Source organism: Dreissena polymorpha, chromosome 5 (assembly GCF_020536995.1).
Source record: "Dreissena polymorpha isolate Duluth1 chromosome 5, UMN_Dpol_1.0, whole genome shotgun sequence".
NCBI classification, from domain to species: domain Eukaryota; kingdom Metazoa; phylum Mollusca; class Bivalvia; order Myida; family Dreissenidae; genus Dreissena; species Dreissena polymorpha.
In genome coordinates this window covers 110,038,177-110,058,143 of record NC_068359.1, presented here as the reverse complement: position 1 = coordinate 110,058,143, position 19,967 = coordinate 110,038,177, and the positions used below count along the sequence as shown (strand labels likewise).

At 37.3% G+C, this 19,967-nt stretch overlaps 1 protein-coding gene across 1 annotated transcript in view; it reads right to left on the bottom strand.

Annotated features, from left to right (window-relative positions):
• LOC127880816 (DNA polymerase alpha catalytic subunit-like) overlaps positions 1 to 19,967 on the bottom strand; it is a 95,960-nt gene that overhangs the window by 26,197 nt on the left and 49,796 nt on the right. Inside the window, exons 21-26 of the mRNA XM_052428263.1 lie at positions 15,828 to 15,959; positions 13,365 to 13,440; positions 10,283 to 10,381; positions 8,267 to 8,451; positions 7,607 to 7,738; positions 6,104 to 6,220 (exon numbers count right to left, since the gene is read on the bottom strand). Of these exons, the coding sequence (XP_052284223.1) occupies positions 6,104 to 6,220; positions 7,607 to 7,738; positions 8,267 to 8,451; positions 10,283 to 10,381; positions 13,365 to 13,440; positions 15,828 to 15,959 (741 nt within the window). The remainder of the gene's footprint in view (positions 1 to 6,103; positions 6,221 to 7,606; positions 7,739 to 8,266; positions 8,452 to 10,282; positions 10,382 to 13,364; positions 13,441 to 15,827; positions 15,960 to 19,967) is intronic.

Sequence of the window (19,967 nt, the reverse complement as noted above, 5' to 3'; positions counted from 1 at the left end):
AAACTTTCGGTTTAAAACACACTAAGTGACCCTGTGACCTAGTTTTTGACACGGCATGACCCATATTTAAACTTGACCTATACATCATCTAGATACAACTTGTGACCTAGTTTTATGAAGATCGGATGAAATTTCGGAACAGACAGACAGACCAACAGAACGACCAACAGCGACTCCTATATAGCCCCCATTACCAATGGTTAAAGTTTTGGGACAGAATGACAGACAGGCCAAAAACAATATGCCCCCGATCATTCGATCCGGGGGCATAACAAATTTCTAAACAAGAAATGTGTTTGTCAGAAACACTATGTCCCCTTCTGCGCCGCTTTTAGTTTTTTTGACCTTGACCTTGAAGGATAACCTTGACCTTTCACCACTCAAAATGTGCAGCTCCATGAGATACATATGCATGCCAAATATCAAGTTGCTATCTTCAATATTGCAAAAGTTATTGCAAATGTTAAAGTTGGCGCAAACCAACCTACCAACAGACAGGGCAAAAACAATATGTTCCCCACTATAGTGGTGGATGACATAAAAATCTGATTTAATAAACAATATATAAACAAGGTAGGTATCTCTTGACACAGGAAAATCACATACATCAACATTTTTAAGCCATTAAGTGCCTAAATGGCAGTCGATTTTCGTAAACTATGTACCATTTTGTTGGGAAAGGATGCCTTGTGACGAAAAATGACCACCAACGGCTACTTGCCAACATAAACTACAAGAAAAACTTCTCAAACTCGTAGAAATGCTAGGTCGGCTCCGATCTGACCGAATGTTCAGTGCCTATTTTTACAAGAGTATCGAAATACCCCAGATTCCGAACATAATCCGCATTAGTACAATAAACAAACACAAGTTTATCAACAAACAACACAGATTTGTGTTTAAGTGACTTGGCCAGGCGCCCAATACCTGTGATTAAATATATGTCTCACAAAACTGCAAGCTGTCAATGCTGTTGGCAGGCATCAAAGGTCTTTGATGTGAATGCTGAGATGGGGCCAGTTTCTAGGAAGTTACAACAGTAAATTTGTAACACATCAGCAAGTAGCATTAATCAATACTGCATTACTGAAAGGGTGCTCATACTGTCAGATACAGCATTAAAGCTTAGTTCCATAGAGAATGTGATGAGGGAAAATAATCCAACATTTGATTAATTGAATTTTAAACAGGTGTGAGGAAATGAATTGTGTTGGGTTGAATTTAAATAGTAGGTTGCTTAGAGGTATTGTTGGTGAATGGATTGACTTGAAAAACCCAGTTATGCAAAAAGCTGTGTCCTAAGAACTCTTAATTGGTTTCAAATAGGAGACATTTTCCAAAATTATGCTTACAAATACGCTTGATTAAGTGTTTCCGAGAGCCCTGATTAGGGTAACTATTATTTAAGAAAGGGACAAATTAGTGTTCTTGTGCATGGCACTATTCCGCATTGATATTGTATTGATACACATTTGAAGTTTTATGTTGATGTATACTTTCTGAGATATAGCCCTGAAATATGTGTGACAGACAGACGACTGACAGACAACACTAATGTTAAATTAATGGCTTTGGTGGGGGAAAACGACCTTGAAAATTATATGGTATCAGTATGATGCAATCATACTAATTACAATTAGAGTTGCATTCTAAGATAACTGAGCTTAATGCATGTGCGTAAGGTGTCGTCCCAGATTAGCCTGTGCAGTCCGCACAGGGACGACACTTTCCGCTTTTATGGTATTTTTAGTTTCAAGGAAGTCCCTCCTTATCGAAAATCAAGTTTAGGCGGAAAGTGTTGTCCCTGATTAGCCTGTGCAGACTGCACAGGCTAATCTGGGACGACACTTTACGCACATGCATTAAGCCCAGTTTTCTCAGAATGTGACTCATATGAAGCATGAGCATAGATATTTTGGTCCGACCTGATCTGGACTGTCTACAACTTTGGTTATCATTCATCCGTACTGACATGGCTCGTTTTCATTGCATTGAAAGTTTATTTGCTAATGCTGGCAGTTTAAATATGTTCTTGTATCTTGCCTCAATCTACTTAAACCAAAGGGTACGTATTTACCCTTATATTTTAAACAACAACATCTATTTGCAGTTTGCAGGCACTTCACATTGTTTTGTTTTTTAAGTGCATGTTTGCCTTTTTTACAGGTTTTTTTTTCCACTTTTTGGGAAGATAGCCCATGGCTTTGGAATTGGGAATTTTATCGGCATTTTCATGAAATTGGGAAAATAAATTCATTAGCCTTTTTTTTCCACACGAAAAGTCCACTGATTAGGGAAATACTAAATTTGACATAACTCTTTATAATCATTCAAATTAAGAAAACAAAATCATGTAATACTTTGTTACATGTAATTGAAATAAAATTGAGATAAAATATTTCGGCTATAAAATTGGGCAAAAAAAAAACTGTTTTAGCACAAGGAAGTAGGAAGTAAAAACAAAATAATTCCCATCAAAACCTTTAACAGTAACAGCGTTTAAAACTAAGTACAACATGACTATTGCCAAGCAATATATGGCCCCCACCTACTCCACCTGTGTCGGAAATTCCACTATTGTCAGATTAAAACAAAAATGTTGCCATAGCAACCATAATTTTTGACATAGGAACAAAATGGAATGATTTGCATTATGTTCATATTGCCATCTATTCATGTTTCAAGTTTCATGAAAAAATATGAAGAGCTTTGAAAGTTCTTGAAGGATCCAGAAAACCACAATTTTCAGCAGTATTTATAGTCTATTTGTTGCCATAGCAAACAGAATTTTTGACGTAGAAACAAAATGAAACGATGTGCATAATGTCCATATTGCCATCTATCCATATTTTAAGTTTCGTGAAAAAATATTAAGAACTTTTAAAGTTATCGCAGGATCCAGAAAAGTGTGAGACAGACAGACAGACGCACAGAGTGAAAACCACAAGTCCCCTCCGGTGAAACTAAAAACAAATACACAATATGGATATCATTCTAGGTTGGGAAAATTTACAGAAAGCCTGGTAAACATTTGTTTTCAATACTTCTTATTGTGATGATTAAGTTTTCAAGCACTTTTTTCGAGCCATACTCCTGCTCTTTCTAATCGTTTTTCAGTGCTTTGGTTAAAAAAGGATTAGTAAGCAATAAGATTGTTTTCAAACATGTTTAAGGGCAGACCTTCATTTCCAAGCACTGGGAAAAGATATCTTGATAGCACAATTATGAATTTCTTTAATAACCTTAAAAACAAGAAACCGTCGGAGACGGGTGATGCTCCCCAAAGTTGTTTTTTTAATATTGCACTATATATTCAGATTAAAGGAAACGTCTTGAGGGCACAGTAGTTGGGGGGGGGAAAAGAATTTTTTATAGAAAATTTCAAAGGGCCATGACTCTGTGAAAAATCATCCGACCAGAACCCGCTGATAATATGCACATCTCCTCTTGGTAGTGAAACTTCCCATAAAGTTTCATTGAATTCCGGTCATTAGCTGCTGAGAAATAGCCCGGACAAAAATTGTGCACGGACAAACAGACAGACAGACACACACACACAGACATTTTGGGGGAGCATAAAAATATGAGTGTGTGATTAAAGTGATTTCTCAAGTGTTCAATTGGTTTTACTACAGCCAGATATCAAAATGTCCCCAAACTTATGGAAACCATTTTCTTCCACAGACTGTAATCATATCTCACTCAGCAGAGTATAATGGGGACAAATGTTCTCTGCCAGTTTCATTTAGATGGGCAATACATGTGCTCTCTAAAGTAGTCACAAGGTTTGACTCTAGCAATATCAGGTAAACAGCCCAGTCCCCTGGAAGCAATGTTTCCACAAACCAGAACCATTTTCAACTTTATCTTTAATATGATCTAGTGGCATTGTAATTGATTTCACATGACCGAGGCAGAGATATCATTGGATGAAATATACTGAACACATTTCATGAAAAATGGTTAAATTGGGTATTGTGGATGTTCTAGAATGTTCATAATGCAAATATTAAGAGTTGAGTTAATGAAATACAGACAAAAGGCAATAACAAAAGCAAAACCAGGACCATGTCGTGCTCTTATAAGCTCAAACAGTATTCAGAAAGTTTCACTAAAACCGTTTATAAACAAGAGGGCTATGATGGCCCTGAATCGCTCACCTGACTAACCAAATACAATCCCAACCCAGATTTCATCAAGATAAACATTCTGACCAAATTTCATAAACATTAGATGAAAACTGTGACCTCTATTGTCTACACAAGGTTTTTCTATTATTTGATCTAGTGACCTAGTTTTTGACCCCAGGTAACCCAAATACAATCCCTACCCAGATTTCATCAAGATAAACATTCTGACCAAATTTTATAAAGATTGGATGAAAACTGTGACCTCCATTGTCTACACAAGGTTTTTCTATTATTTGACCTAGTGACCTAGTTTTTGACCCCAGATGACCCAAATACAATCCCAACCCGGATTTCATCAAGATAAAAATTATGACAAAATTTCATAAAGATTGGATGAAAACTGTGACCTCTATTGTCTATAAATGGTTTTTCTATTATTTGACCTAGTGACCTAGTTTTTAACCTAGTGACCTAGTTTTTGACCCCACATGTCCCAAATACAATCACAACCCAGATTTCATCCCGATAAACATTCTGACCAAATTTCATAAAGATTGGATGAAAACTGTGACCTCTACTGTCTACACAAACAAATTGTTGACGGTTTTTCTATTATTTGACCTAGTGACATAGTTTTTGACCTCAGATGACCCAAATACAATCTCAACCCAGATTTCATTAAGATAAACATTCTGACCAAATTTCATAAAGATTGGATGAAAACTGCGACCTCTATTGTCTACACAAAGTTTTTCTATTATTTGACCTAGTTTTTGACCTAGTTTTTGACCACAGAAGATCCAAATACAATCCCAACCCAGATTTTATCAAGATAAACATTCTGACCAAATTTCATAAAGATTGGATGAAAACTGTGACCCCTACTGTCTACACAAGGTTTTTCTACTATTTGACCGTGTCAATTTTCCATATTATTCCGGAAATCCGGATTTCAGCCAACCAGGGTCAATTTTGAGATCAATTAAAATCTGATTTGATATTTTTTAAGGCGGTGGGGGGTAGGGGAAATTTCGTTTGAAAGCACAATCAATTGAGAAGAAAATTAGTATATAGTCAAAACTTCATCGTCTTTGCGCTCGGTATTTTATTCATTTATTTCTGAATGGCAAGCCGATGGCACGGACATGAACTGACGGAAAGTCGTCGCTAATCTCCCGAATTCTTACAAGTCAACAAACGTTGCACGTGTCTGCCATCATGAAATATTCTATGTGATCGATTAGCAAAGTTAAGATGTTTAGTAGCATAATGTAAAGCAATATGTTAACCAAATTATATGTTGATTACGTATTTGCTAGGTCATTTTTGGCATTGAAACGATATGCACATTTTATTTTATGTGCTAAATGGATCCGGAAAACATTTTACTGCTTCAGGTCAATGTGACCTTGAACTTTGACCTTAAGTCCTAAAAATCAATAGGGGTCATCTGTGGACCAATGTCCCCATGAACTTTCCTGATCCTAACCCTAAGCATTCGTGAGTAACCATCTGGAAACCATTTTACTGTTTCGAGTCACTGTGACCTTGACCTTGAACGTGGGGTACTGAAAATCAATAGGGGTCATCTGTCTGTCATTACCAATGTCCCTATGATCTTTCCTGATCCCAGGCTTAAGCATTCTTGAGTTATCATCCAGACACCATTTTACTGCTTGAGTCACTGTGACCTTAAACTTTGACCTAGTGACCTGAAAATCAATAGGGGTCATCTGCCGGTCATGACCAATGTCCCTATGAACTTTCCTGATCCCAGGCCTAAGGGTTCTTGAGATATCATCTGGAAACCATTTGGTGGACGGATCGACTGACAGACTAACCAACCGACATGTGCAAAACAATATACCACCTCTTCTTCAAAGGAGGGGCATAAATATGTCCATCTTCAACCATTGTTTTATCCTGTTAAGACAATTATATGTATGTTATTTCAGTGGTGAGGGTATTCCTACCTCAGGGTTGAGGACTCCTTTGTTACAGCTGGGACAGACAGGGTGCCCCCTCTGGAACATCAGGGGCATCTTACGGACCCGTGCACCGCAAGCCATGTCTTCACACTTCATCCAACCCTGAATACAATCACATTGACATGCATTAACATTGACATAGAAAACCTTCAATGATACCAGCATCCTATGAACATTTATGCAATAAAACATGAATTAATTTTGGTGTATTCTACATTGTTGGATACAGCTCATGCACAGCTTAGTAAAGTCATTCTATTTTTGTTAATATCATTTTTATGTTTTCATGTTGTTTTCAGCCATACAGTTTTGTTAACACTTGTAATGATTGAAACAAAATGGTTAAATAGAGCAGAGGTGATGTTAAAGGGGTGTCAATTATCCCAAATTTTAAATCCAGAAACTTAGGCCGTAGGGTCTGAGGACGCGGGTCCCAAACGGAGATAAAGGGCAGTGCCCTCCCCCCTTCGAGCCCTCACTAATTGTACTATTTTAGTCTTTCTAATTGCAACTTCTGGTGATTACTATGCGTAATATTATAAATAAAACTGTACATATCACCGCATGTGTATTCTTTAATGTATGTTTGTTTATTAAGGACTTCAAACTTAAATTAAATCGGAAAAAATGCAGTATCCGAAAATGACAGTCTGAAAAATGTATGTGTTTTGCACAATCATGAAAAAACATGTGCATAACGTTTAAATGCCAAAAAATGAAAGCCATTACAATATGCTATTGAACTGTATTACTTTGTAAATCGACCACTTAGAATATTTCATGATGGCGGACATGTTCAACGTTTCGTTGACTTGTAAGATTTTTGGAAAGTAACGACGATTTTTCTTCAGTTATGTTTCATGTCCGTGCCATCCGCTAGCCAATCAGAAATATATATAAATATAACACAGGGCAAAATCAGTACCGATCGCAAATTTCCGGAAAGACACTGAAGCTTTTACAAATATAATAATTTTGTTCTCAAGTGATTGCGCTTTCAAACAAATTGTTCACAACCCCATCATCCCCCGGCAACAAACAAATCTAACTGGATTTACATTGATATCAATATTAACACTGATCGGCTGAAATCTGGATTTCAGGAATAATCCAGATAATTGACACCCCTGTGTTATTTGCTCCACATAAAAAACAATCCACACTCCAAGTGTTTTTCTTTCCATTTTGGATCTGGAACAATCGCGGCATTTTGACTAAAATTGGGAGATTAGTGTTGTTTTTGTTTAGCAAACAAATACTTCAAAGTAGAAAATAAAAGTGTTTTCAATATTATATTTACTAAGGTTCAACTTAAAAAGCTGGATGGAAGATGAAATAAACAATATACCCCCTAGTCATTGGATCTGGGGGCATAAAAAATACCATAACATTAAAACTATCCTCTTAAACCATTTTAACCCATGTAATCGCATATAAGGCGTCCATAATATATATGTATCAAACGCAGTGACTCTTATGTTCCCACACCTGGTAGTACTTCTTGATATGGTCTCTGATAGCAACAGTCAGCTGGTTGCCTATAGCAACATGGTTCTTGGCAACAATCAGAGGGCACTGTTCGTTTGGACACTTGCCAAGAGATGCTTCGATGTACATGTCCTGCAAAATGTGAGAGCAAGTTTACCATTCTGCAATTGGAAACATGCTTTTATTAATTTTCTAACAGGAGAAACCTTTACTACAGGAGAAACCCTTGATATTCTAGTTATCAGATTCAGTAAATGTTAATCTTCTGTATAATGACACTTATTACACTAATTAAATGGTTAACAGTACACCTATGTATTTTCACTTAAAAATTGTGGAGGCGAATTGAGATACTTTAAGTCTGTTTTTATTCTAGGTGTCTTTCAGGAAAATCATAATGTGCCCAGAGAAGATTCCAACACAACACACGCCTCCTAATTCAGATGTCTCTCACCTTATAAGCAAGGTATATTGGCTTGAACCCAGTGTTGCAAACTATTTTATGAATTTCTACTCAAAAAGGACATAGCTTTTCACCACACATGACCCACTTTCAAACCAAACAAAACATCTTTCTGACAAAAGTTCATGAAAAAGAGACCATGATTGTGGTTTCTAGTGCGTTAATAACGCTTCAATTAACCATTGACTTATACATACTGCTCCCTTCAGTGGGACGTCCAGCACGATCTCCCTCCTGCATGTGGCCCCAGGGCACTTAACCATGAGCCTTTCACAGTCCCTGTACTTCTCCTCATCTGTCACCTTCACTGTGTCCAGCAGCTCCTGGTCCCCTGCCTCCTCACGGGCCTGGGCTGCATGCCGGTAACCAGCTGGGTCCAAACCTGACCACAAACAACATAAGAATGTAGGTAATGAAGATGCTACATGTGTCCCTTTGCAACATCAGTTGAAATAAGGCTTCATCTCAACAGATTTCTTCAAAGCAAAACTCCTATATACATTTGTACTTTTTTTAATGTTTTGAACAGCTTACCACATTGTTTAACCCCCCACCCCCTCCATGTCCATTTTGAACAGAAATACAGCTTCATCTCAAAGAGATTCTTTTCTTATCAAAAGTCCTATATATACAGTCAAACCTGAATAGTGGTCAGTCAAGGGCAATGACCAAAGTGACAATTGTCCACAGGTGACCGTTGTTTTCGGATCACAATTTTAAGATGGTTGGTCAGTTGGTAGTATTGCTACGTTGTTACCCCACCCAGTCTTTTGCTTACAGTGTAAAACAAAGGCTCATTGCCGATAATTAAGCATAATAACAGAAAAAACTTGCATTGAATAATATCTTATAGATTGATTAAATTTCATATTGTAGGCTGTCATAAATCGATAGTACGGTGTAACTGTACCGTTCTCATTCAAAGAAAAAGACGTAATATTTTTTGTTAAATTTATTCGTACGCAAACATAACACAAACAGCATTTTCATTCAACAACATCATACAAAATACAAACATTCATTCATTCTTTATCAAAACAAGAGATGTTTGTCAGAAACACAATGCCCCCTACTGCGCTGCTTTAAAGCCATATATTTGACCTTTTACCTTGAAGGATGACCTTGACCTTTCACCATTCAAAATGTGCAGCTCCATGAGATACACATGCATTCCAAATATCAAGTTGCTATCTTCAATATTGCAAAAGTTATTTCAAAAGTTTAACCAAGGTTTAAGTTTGTGACAGACACATACAATGACAGACAGACAGGCCAAAAACAATATACCCCCGATATTCCATTTGGAGGGCATAAAAACATAGCACATCATGCACAAAAAACAAGATTACTTATCGCGCAAAAAACTTCAAAACACACACAACCATTCTCACACCCAACAATCAAAACAATTCACTCCATGCAAAAATAATCCTCTTTCATAAATGCCTAAAGTTGATGCATATCAGTGTATGTTTTGCCTTTAAAGCCTATCACTAACCCTCTTATTGCCTTCTTATAAAAACACTCGCCATCTTAATGTTGTTTTTACCACTTAATCAGCGATAAAGATCAATTGACTTTGTCACACACTCATGCGTTATGCCTGCAGACAATAATTGCTATTAATGCACCTTGTTAGTGTTAATTTCACCTGTTTCATGCAATCAAAATGCAAATTCAATAATTATGGTGAGACAATTTTTACTTACCAGTCATGGATGCACAAACAGTGATCGTGATCCTTTGTTTCGACCGTTTCTCAACACCCTATTATTTGTTTACTCGCAGCGAACCGCTTTTATAATATCAAAGGCAATTACCGCTATCAGACGCTTTACCCGCAAAATAGACGGACAAATAATGCGCTGTGTTTTTAATGTATGCGACTCGAGAAGACTGACACGTAACCGTTGTTTTCAGTCAAACATGAATTTGGGAGTGGAATATAGTGGCCGTTATGGACAGGTGACCCGTTATTCTCAAGTGGAATATAGAGTGATTTTTCGTCCAGGGGAATCTTGACAGACCGTTGTCTGCAGGTGACCGTTATTCTCAGGTGGCCGTTAGGTCAGTTTCGACTGTATAGATATATATATATATATATATTTTGACTTTACCTTTGTTTACCTAAACATAATTTGTTTAACCCCACACCCCAAAAAGAGTCTGATAGAGACCTGCACATGGGGGATGGAGTTAATCTGTTGACTTACCTAGGCACTCTGCAATATGGGAGGCATCTGTTCCCTCTATGGGATCACACAACCTGGACACCACAGGGTGCACTTGATGGGCCAGATAGTACTTTGTATCTGTCACAGAAACATAGAACTGACATAGTAAAGGATTCACAACCCAATATCAATAAATCACATGGGATTTTTTTTAAATTAAGAACAAGCATTCAGCAGTCAGAAACATATGCCCCCCAAACAGGACTTTGAACTTATGACCCCATTTTCAATAGGGGTCATCTACTGTCCAAGGCCAATGCAAATTGGAAGTATCAGTAGCTAATCAGTGAATTTGTTGACGAGTTATTGATTCGAAACAATTTTCCCACTTATTGTTACACTGACTTTTGACCTAGTGACCCCAATTTCATTAGGGATCTTCTACTGTCCAAGTCCAATGCACATGGGAAGTATCAAGCCAATCGGTCAATTGACAAGTTATGATCAGAAACGATTTTCACACTTATTGTGACAGTAAGGCCAGAATTTTTTTAATAAAATGATTTCCGGACACGCCGACTCCAATTTTTGACGAAACAAAAAAAAAAAAAAAAAATTTCGGATGCCAAAAGGTGGCTTTTAAACACGAAACGCTTGCCGGGTTTTAGAAAAAGTTCAAATGAGTTATAAATCATCATAATAAACCCAGTTTTAATTACCCACATTAATACGCGAACCTCCTTCATCGTGTACATGTGCTGGAATTTACCAACAGCTATGCCATCATTGTTTGTGCAAGAAGTTGATGAACGCTACAACGCTTTCATCAGCAAAGTCTGCTAATTTCCCAATAATTATGCAACCGTCAAATAAAATCCTGAATGCAATCGATTTGTAAGTAAATATTTTATTATTTCTTTACAATTTTATAAAATTGATAGTATTAAAATGACTAAAAAATATTATGAAAGCAATAAGAAAAGAACGATTTTAATTTAACAGGTGCTCGAAATGCGAAACCCATTTACGCCTATCAACTTTAAACATTCCATATTTTACACACAAATACGGTCATATTTTAGAGAATAAAATTTTATGTGTTGTTTAATGTAGTTGTAGTGACGAATTTGTGCATATAATATGTGTTTTTGCGTTATTTTCAATGGGTACGAAACTTTGGTTTTGTTCCGAACTGGTTCGTACCAAAAGTTCAAAAATCGCAAAATCAACAGTTTCTAAAACGATTTCAAACCATGAATGTCCAAATAAAATAGTCAAGTTTATGGGGGTTATTATCGGATTAACAGCTCCTTTATGACATTGAACTATCAATTATGTTATCCAGGGATAAACTGTCACGAAGATCAATAATTATAACGATTATTAGGGACGCTATTTCTTTAATCAATACCATGACAAAGACACATGTTAACTTGTTTCAACAGGCATTTGTGTTTAACAGTTCCATTATTAAAATGTTCTGGGAACGATATATTTTTATTAAGATACCAACTATTTCTGAAATCAAAAGTAGGTCCTTCACTCGATGTACTATATTTCGGATATGTTAAAATTCGGACATATATAAAGATAGTGACATTTATGTGTTGATTTGTTGTATATAGTTTGTACAAATATGTTTTGTGTTATTTCAGACAACAAGAATGGATGGTGGCAATTATCCTGGGTCTTTCTGTCAAGAAATAGATGTGAAAAAATATTCATTTAATTGAACCTGGAAATCAACCACCCCAACTAACAGAAAACCTTTTAACAAAAGTTGTTGTTTTAGAATTTGTGAAATTTGATAATAAACAGAAGTTGATGTATATCATGTCCAAATGACCAAATGTATAAACTGTTTAACAATTTGAATTGAGATGCTTTATTTTCTGATGTTTGATTTATTTTTCCTTTCAGATGATATATATTTGTGTGATTCTAGGTTTTAATAAATAATTCTGAAACATTTATGCAGCATACTGTTACATTATTGTTAACGTTATTATATTATGTTGGTTATCTGGTTTATCAAGTGGAAAAAATGTTATTTATATAAAAATAAAGCTTTTAATATTACGACTTATGAAGGTACTTATTGTTATTTATGTATTAACATACTTCCCAGAGTAATAAAAATATCGTAAATGCCATTATTCATAAATGTAGTAAGGTTCCTTAAATGATTGTCCTTATTGATTGAGTTTGAATTACGGGCGGTTTTAACACCGCAATAAAGTGGCGACAACTTTTTTGGGGCCAGTGAAACCCCTGAAAAGCGTTTTATTATGCTATTTGTATTTGTCTGAGGTATTGATTTTTACTGGACAATAAACTATAAATATTTCTTTTAAACCTCAATAGCTTATTGGTTGTTTGTGGAGATAAAGTATTTTTAATGCAACATATGGATTCCTTGTGAAAAAAACCATCAAAAATTCACCAAAAAGTTTATTATAGACAAGTGAAAAGATTGCATAACTTTTGAACTTATATCTATATAGTTAAGATATTTTTTTTATTTCAAACTAATTTAAAAACTGCAAATCAAGACCTACAGTCTGATTATGATCATTTTGCACATCAACATGTTTGTGGTTGCTTAGTAAAAAGAACTTCATACCATAACATTTTTAAAATGAGTGCATATTTGGTCACCCATCTTTTTTTTCTTTCTTTTTTTCCGTCCTCCTACCCGACACTTTTAGAATGAAAATCCGAAAATCATTTTAATAAAAAATGTTGGCCTAACCTTGACATTTGACCTAGTGACCCCAATTGCAATAGGGGTCATCTACTGTCCAAGGCCAATGCACATGTAAAGTATCAAGCCAATCAGTCAATTTGTTGACAAATCAGAAACAAACTGGTCTGCTGACAGACATCCAGCAAAAACAATTAACACCCTCTTCTTTTAAGGGGGGCATAAAAACATGAAAATGAACAATTTGTAATTCTTAAAATTCTGCTCAACAACTTTAAATGCACAAAATAAACCAGCAAAATAAGTTGATACTTCTTTAGAGTTATGACTGTATCTCGTTTGCATGATAAATTATCCATACATTCATTTCAGCAACAAAATTCATTCCATCAGACAATGTTCCATATAAATGCCTACCAATCTTCAAGGAGTCACTCTTGGCCAGCTCATCAGGGTGATATGCTCGTTGTGAGGCTGCCAAGTTGGACCCATCCTGAGAATACAACGGACCACACAGTGATAGTCAGACTGGAGTATCAGGCTTACATAACTAAATAAGATACAACAGTTTCATGCTCAACACTGAAATCAAATATCCGGTACTCGAAAGCTGTTATGATGCTATTCTTACACGTCACTTGTAAACTATTAACTTATATAAGCAAAGCAGGCAATTTTATTTTGCAATAATTGTATGGAAAGCTTAAATAGTCCAAGAATGTGCTAAAATCTAAAAGTTGAGCTGATTAAATTACCACCTGTAAGAAAATATCTTGTTTCTGGACAAGTTCCATGACAATTACAACATTTCATCTTTAGGATGGCCTTATCTGACAATAATTGTTTGAGCTTGATAAGAAAAAGTTCATACAACTTATGAGGCATATCAGGATAAATAGTCAGTATAATGCTGTGTTAAAATTGACACAATACGACATACATCACATATCACATAGGCCACTGTACAAGACAAACCTCACATATCAAATAGAACATTGTACAAGACATACCTCACATATCAAATAGAACATTGTACAAGACATACCTCACATATCACATAGGCCACTGTACATGACATACCTCACATATCAAATAGAACATTGTACAAGACATACCTCACATATCACATAGGCCACTGTACATGACATACCTCACATATCAAATAGAACATTGTACAAGACATACCTCACATATCACATAGGCCACTGTACAAGACAAACCACACATATCACATAGGCCACTGTACATGACAAACCACACATATCACATAGGCCACTGTACAAGACATACCTCACATATCAAATAGAACATTGTACAAGACATACCTCACATATCACATAGGCCACTGTACCAGACATACCACACATATCACATAGGCCACTGTACATGACATACCTCACATATCAAATAGAACATTGTACAAGACATACCTCACATATCACATAGGCCACTGTACAAGACATACCACACATATCACATAGGCCACTGTACATGACATACCTCACATATCAAATAGAACATTGTACAAGACATACCTCACATATCAAATAGAACATTGTACAAGACATACCTCACATATCACATAGGCCATTGTACAAGACATACCTCACATATCACATAGGCCACTGTACAAGACATACCTCACATATCAAATTGAACATTGTACAAGACATACCTCACATATCAAATAGAACATTGTACATGACATACCTCACATATCACATAGGCCACTGTACCAGACATACCACACATATCAAATAGAACATTGTACAAGACATACCTCACGTATCACATAGGCCACTGTACAAGACATACCTCACATATCAAATAGAACATTGTACAAGACATACCTCACATATCACATAGGCCACTGTACAAGACATACCACACATATCACATAGGCCACTGTACATGACATACCACACATATCACATAAGCCACTGTACAAGACATACCTCACATATCAAATAGAACATTGTTCAAGACATACCTCACATATCACATAGGCCACTGTACAAGACATACCTCACATATCAAATAGAACATTGTACAAGACACACCTCACATATCACATAGGCTACTGTACAAGACATACCTCACATATCAAATAGAACATTGTACAAAACATACCTCACATATCACATAGGCCACTGTACAAGGCATACCTCACATATGACATAGGCTACTGTACTAGACATACCTCACATATCACATAGGCCACTGAACAAGACATACCACACATATGACATAGGCCACTGTTCATGACATACCTCACATATCACAGTACAAGACAAACCTCACATTTCACATAGACCACTGTACAAGACATACCTCACATATCACATAGGCCATTGTACAAGACATACCTCACATATCACAGTACAAGACATACCCCACATATCACATAGACCACTGTGCAAGACATACCACACATATCACATAGGCCACTGTACATGACATACCTCACATATCACATAGGCCACTGTACATAACATACCACACATATCACATAGACCACTGTACAGGACATACCTCACATATCACATAGGCCACTGTACAACACATACCTCAAATATCACAGTACAAGACATATCTCACATATCACACAGACCACTGTACAAGACATACCTCACATATCACATAGGCCACTTTACATGACATACCTCACATGTCACATTGGCCACTGTACATGACATACTGACATACCTCACATATCACATATGCCACTGTACATGACATACCTCACATATCACATAGGCCACTGTACAAGACATACCTCACATATCACAGTACAAGACATACCTCACATATCACAGTACAAGACATACCTCACATATCACAGTACATGACATACCTCACATATCACAGTACAAAACATACCTCACATATCACATATGCCACTGTATCGCCTCCCTTCAGTCGCTTGCCCCCCTTGCTGTTGAGCCTGAGAGCGACCTGCACATGGGGCAGGGACTTCTTGTCTGGATAGTCTTCAGGGTTCTTGGTCAGTTGCTGTATCAGATCATGGCAAAACAAATCTCAATGACATTTGAAAACCATAAAAAATATGGTCAGTGAAAAATGCTGTCCAAATTTCTTCGTTTCCATAAAAGACTTAAATCTTATTTTAACTGTTTCCCTTTCTATTTCAGAATTAAATTTGTTTTGCTTCATCTAAGGCTTCAGGTAGTGGAAAATAAACACACTCTAGGTCGAAAAAGCAACCATCATGAAACAGTTTATCATATTTATTTAAATATTCAATATTTTAACACAAATTTTCTTAAAATAAAATTCATTTTAAATATTATATACTTACCTGCTATCCCTAGCTATACCTTTCTAGGTGGGTTAGCTTCTCCAGAAATCTTCAAGTGCAGGAATTCGGCCACCTCTCCTACTGAAAACAGATTCAGGTTAAACATAGTACAATGTAACCTAACCGGAAATCAAGAACCGGAACTCATCTTTCTTTTCATACAATTATGAAAATATAAAACGATGAGCGGGGTTGGGAGGAGGGACTCACTGATAGCAGGTAAGTATTAAATAATTAAAATGAATTTTATTTTAAGAAAATTTGTTTTAATGTCATAAATACATACCTGCTATCCCTAGCTGATTTTGTAGCTGTGGCGCGAGGTTCTCGTTATATTTTCCCATCACAACAAAAACCCATAATCAGGTTTTTCAGCCAGAGATAGTAGAAATCTGTCCTCATACAATCTTCGTTAGTACAGAATTGTACTTAGTTTCTGAATAGGACCAGTACATTTACGCCATGGAAGAAACTACCGTTTGAGCAACCACAACAGGACCCAACATATATAAATTGTCCTGTTGACACTCAAGAGAACGAAGATAGAATGAGGAAAAGGTGGTCGGATTCCTTCAGATAGCAGCTTGAAGCACTTCAGAAAGTGGGACATTATTTATATACGTCCACAAAGCCGAAAGAGCTCTTAATTCATGCGGTCTGATCTTAAAAAGGGATAAATCCCTAGGTGAGAGAGATGAATACACCTTCTTAATAGTCGAGGCTACCAAACGAGATACCCAACGAGAAATCGAAGCCACAGACACATTCCCCCCTTTTAACGGAATGACAAGTATCTTACTAGAACCTCGAATAGCCTTTACTCTTTCAAGATAGAATTTTAACGCCCTGACTGGGCAAAGAAGTCTATCATTATCTTCATGTCCACAAGTATTAGAAAGACTTGGAACTTTGAAGGGTAAGAAGCCTTAGAGGGGAGTTGATATTTAGCAAGGAATCCTGGCTGACATAACAAAGTTACAGATCCATCTGAGGAATCAAAACGAAGATGACCATCCTCGATAGACAGAGCATGAATTTCGCTTCTCCTTTTGGCTGAAGCCATAGTAAGAAGGAAAACTGTCTTCCAAGATAGAAACTGTAAAGAAGCTTGATCTAGAGAATCAAGAACACAAGCCAAATCCCATTTAGGCGCAAGTGTACAAGAAACAGGACGTTTAAGTTCCATATATCGCATCAGTTCCGAAATCGCTGGATCAGCACAGACATGTGATGATTAAGTAAATGCCAATATATGCGAAATCATAGATCTATATCTTTTGATGTAGCTAAGAGAAAATATCTTATTATCATAAAGATAGATGAGAAAATCCCCTATGTGTCTAGCAGAAGGATTGAGGGAATCAATTTTTCCTCGAATACACCAATTAGAGAAGAGTTTACATTGAGCATCATAGACTGCTCTAGTGGACTTTCTCCTTGCAGAAGCAACGAGGGTTGAAGCCCTCACAGAAAAGCGTTTCTTCTGCAGAGGTTGCCTGATAAAGGCCAGACGTGTAAGTGGAACATTGATCTGTGAGGAAGTGTCCTGGGATAATCGTACAGGAGACTGAGATGATCGTTGAACCACGATCTCCTGGGCCACCAAGGGGCGATCAGGATTATGCTACACAAACTCACCCTGATTTTCGCCAATATTTGGAGAATCAGAATGGGAGATAAGCGTAAGCCTCCAGTTGGTCCCAATCGAACAAAAATGCGTCTACTGAACAAGCTGCTGGATCGTAAACCGGACTCACATACAGAGGGAGTCTGTGATTGTGTCTGGTTGCAAATAGGTCGACCATTGGATAACCAAACATGAGAAAAATCTGATTGGTCACTTCCTGATGAAGTGTCCACTCCGATGGAAGTAATTGGTGTTTGCGAGACAACCATCCGCCCGGGCGTTGAAACGACCTGGGATATATTAGGCTAGAAGAAAAATGTTGAGCGTCTTGCAAAGAACAAGTAATTCCTTGGTTTCCATATACAGGGAGTGAGAATGTGTTCCCTTCGGTCGTAGTCCTTGACCAATGCCATCGGGCATAGACCGGCGCACGGTTGTCACCATATGGTATGATGTTGATCGACTTTCTAACGAAGTTATCATAGTACAATCTCCATCTTGCCCTTTACCCGATGAGTGATGTTGTCAATTCTCAATCGTAAAAAGTGGTAGGAATGATAGGCCTATTATCATGCACCAAATGATGATTCTCTGGTAACGAAGAATGACTACTCGCAAAGTAGACAAACTGATAATTGAAACCGGAAAAAGACAGTGAATTATCAGAAGTGACAGGTACATATTGTCCAAAGGAATATTGACCCCATGTGTCACGCAAAGACGGAGAAGCAGCCGAGGGTTTCCGACTAGGAATAGAAGTAGATACACTTGGTGCAGACAAAACAGCCGTTGTGGTGAGATGAACACCAGAATTGAAGGGCTGTGAAATCGGATCAGTCGATGCAACATGTGTTGACATCACACTGGGAACTGGTGCATAGGGTAAGGAGACATTACAATCAGAAATAGGATTGTAATGTGACCGGTCATAAAAGTCGGAACGACAATGCTTCAGTGCAGCTTGTCTACGACCTTTATTCCTGTGATGCCGAGATCAAGAACGGCTACGACACCGAGAGCTAGAACAGCTATGACGGGAATAACGTCTCCTCGAGTATCGTTTCCCTAGTGATCGAGATGATCGATAATGATCATAACGATGACGGGAATGAGGACTGCTTGATGAATACGACCGGTGGGTCGGACCGGTGACCAGACCGGTATCCGTTGACCGGTGGGTCGGACCCGTGACCGGATCGGTCTCCGTTGACCGGTTGGTCGGACCGGTCCCCGATGACCGGTCGTTGCTCCCACCAGTCCCCGGTGACCGGTCCGGTACCTGCTGACGTAAAGGTCATGACATGACCAGCGTTGTCATTGGATAATGACCGTATGGCGGATGCCAATTGGTCTGGCATTGGTTGATGTCCTTGACCAATGCCATCAGGCAAAGACTGGCTGACGGTTGTCGCCATATGGTCTGATGTTGATCGACTTTCCGATGTAAAGTACGATCACCATCTTGCCTGATACCCGGTGACTGAGGCTGCAACATGCCATCTGTGGTCTTCAAAGTCACTGGATATTAATCCACTCTTGTATCTGCGACCATCATGTAGATGATTATATGAAAGACAAGAGCAAAACATATTCAACAATAAACTGGTCACAGACCAGATTATCATACAGTACATAAAATCATTATTTGCCCATAATGAAATTAATTAACATTCTTTTATTAATATTGTAAAAGAGAAAGTCAATAGTACCTATAATCTATAATACGACTGCCCAAGATTGTAAATTATACAAAGTTTAATTCAAACACAAGAAAATTCAAATGACCATAATTAAGATTGTCATATGGAAAGTAAAATCATTATTGTACACAATGGCAAATGATAAACATTCTGTCAATGTATTAGAAGAACACGCTATGCACGATCTTGTAACACATGAGAAGAATATTTACACAGTACAAATGTTCTCAATTACCTATTGATGAAGATCACGATAAGTACGTGCTCATGTATATGAGCAGGTACAAAATACCCAGCAAAGCTGAAAACAAAGTTATACGCGTGGACTGATGCTGCAATTGATCATCTGACGTCTGCTGTAAAGTCACCGGGAA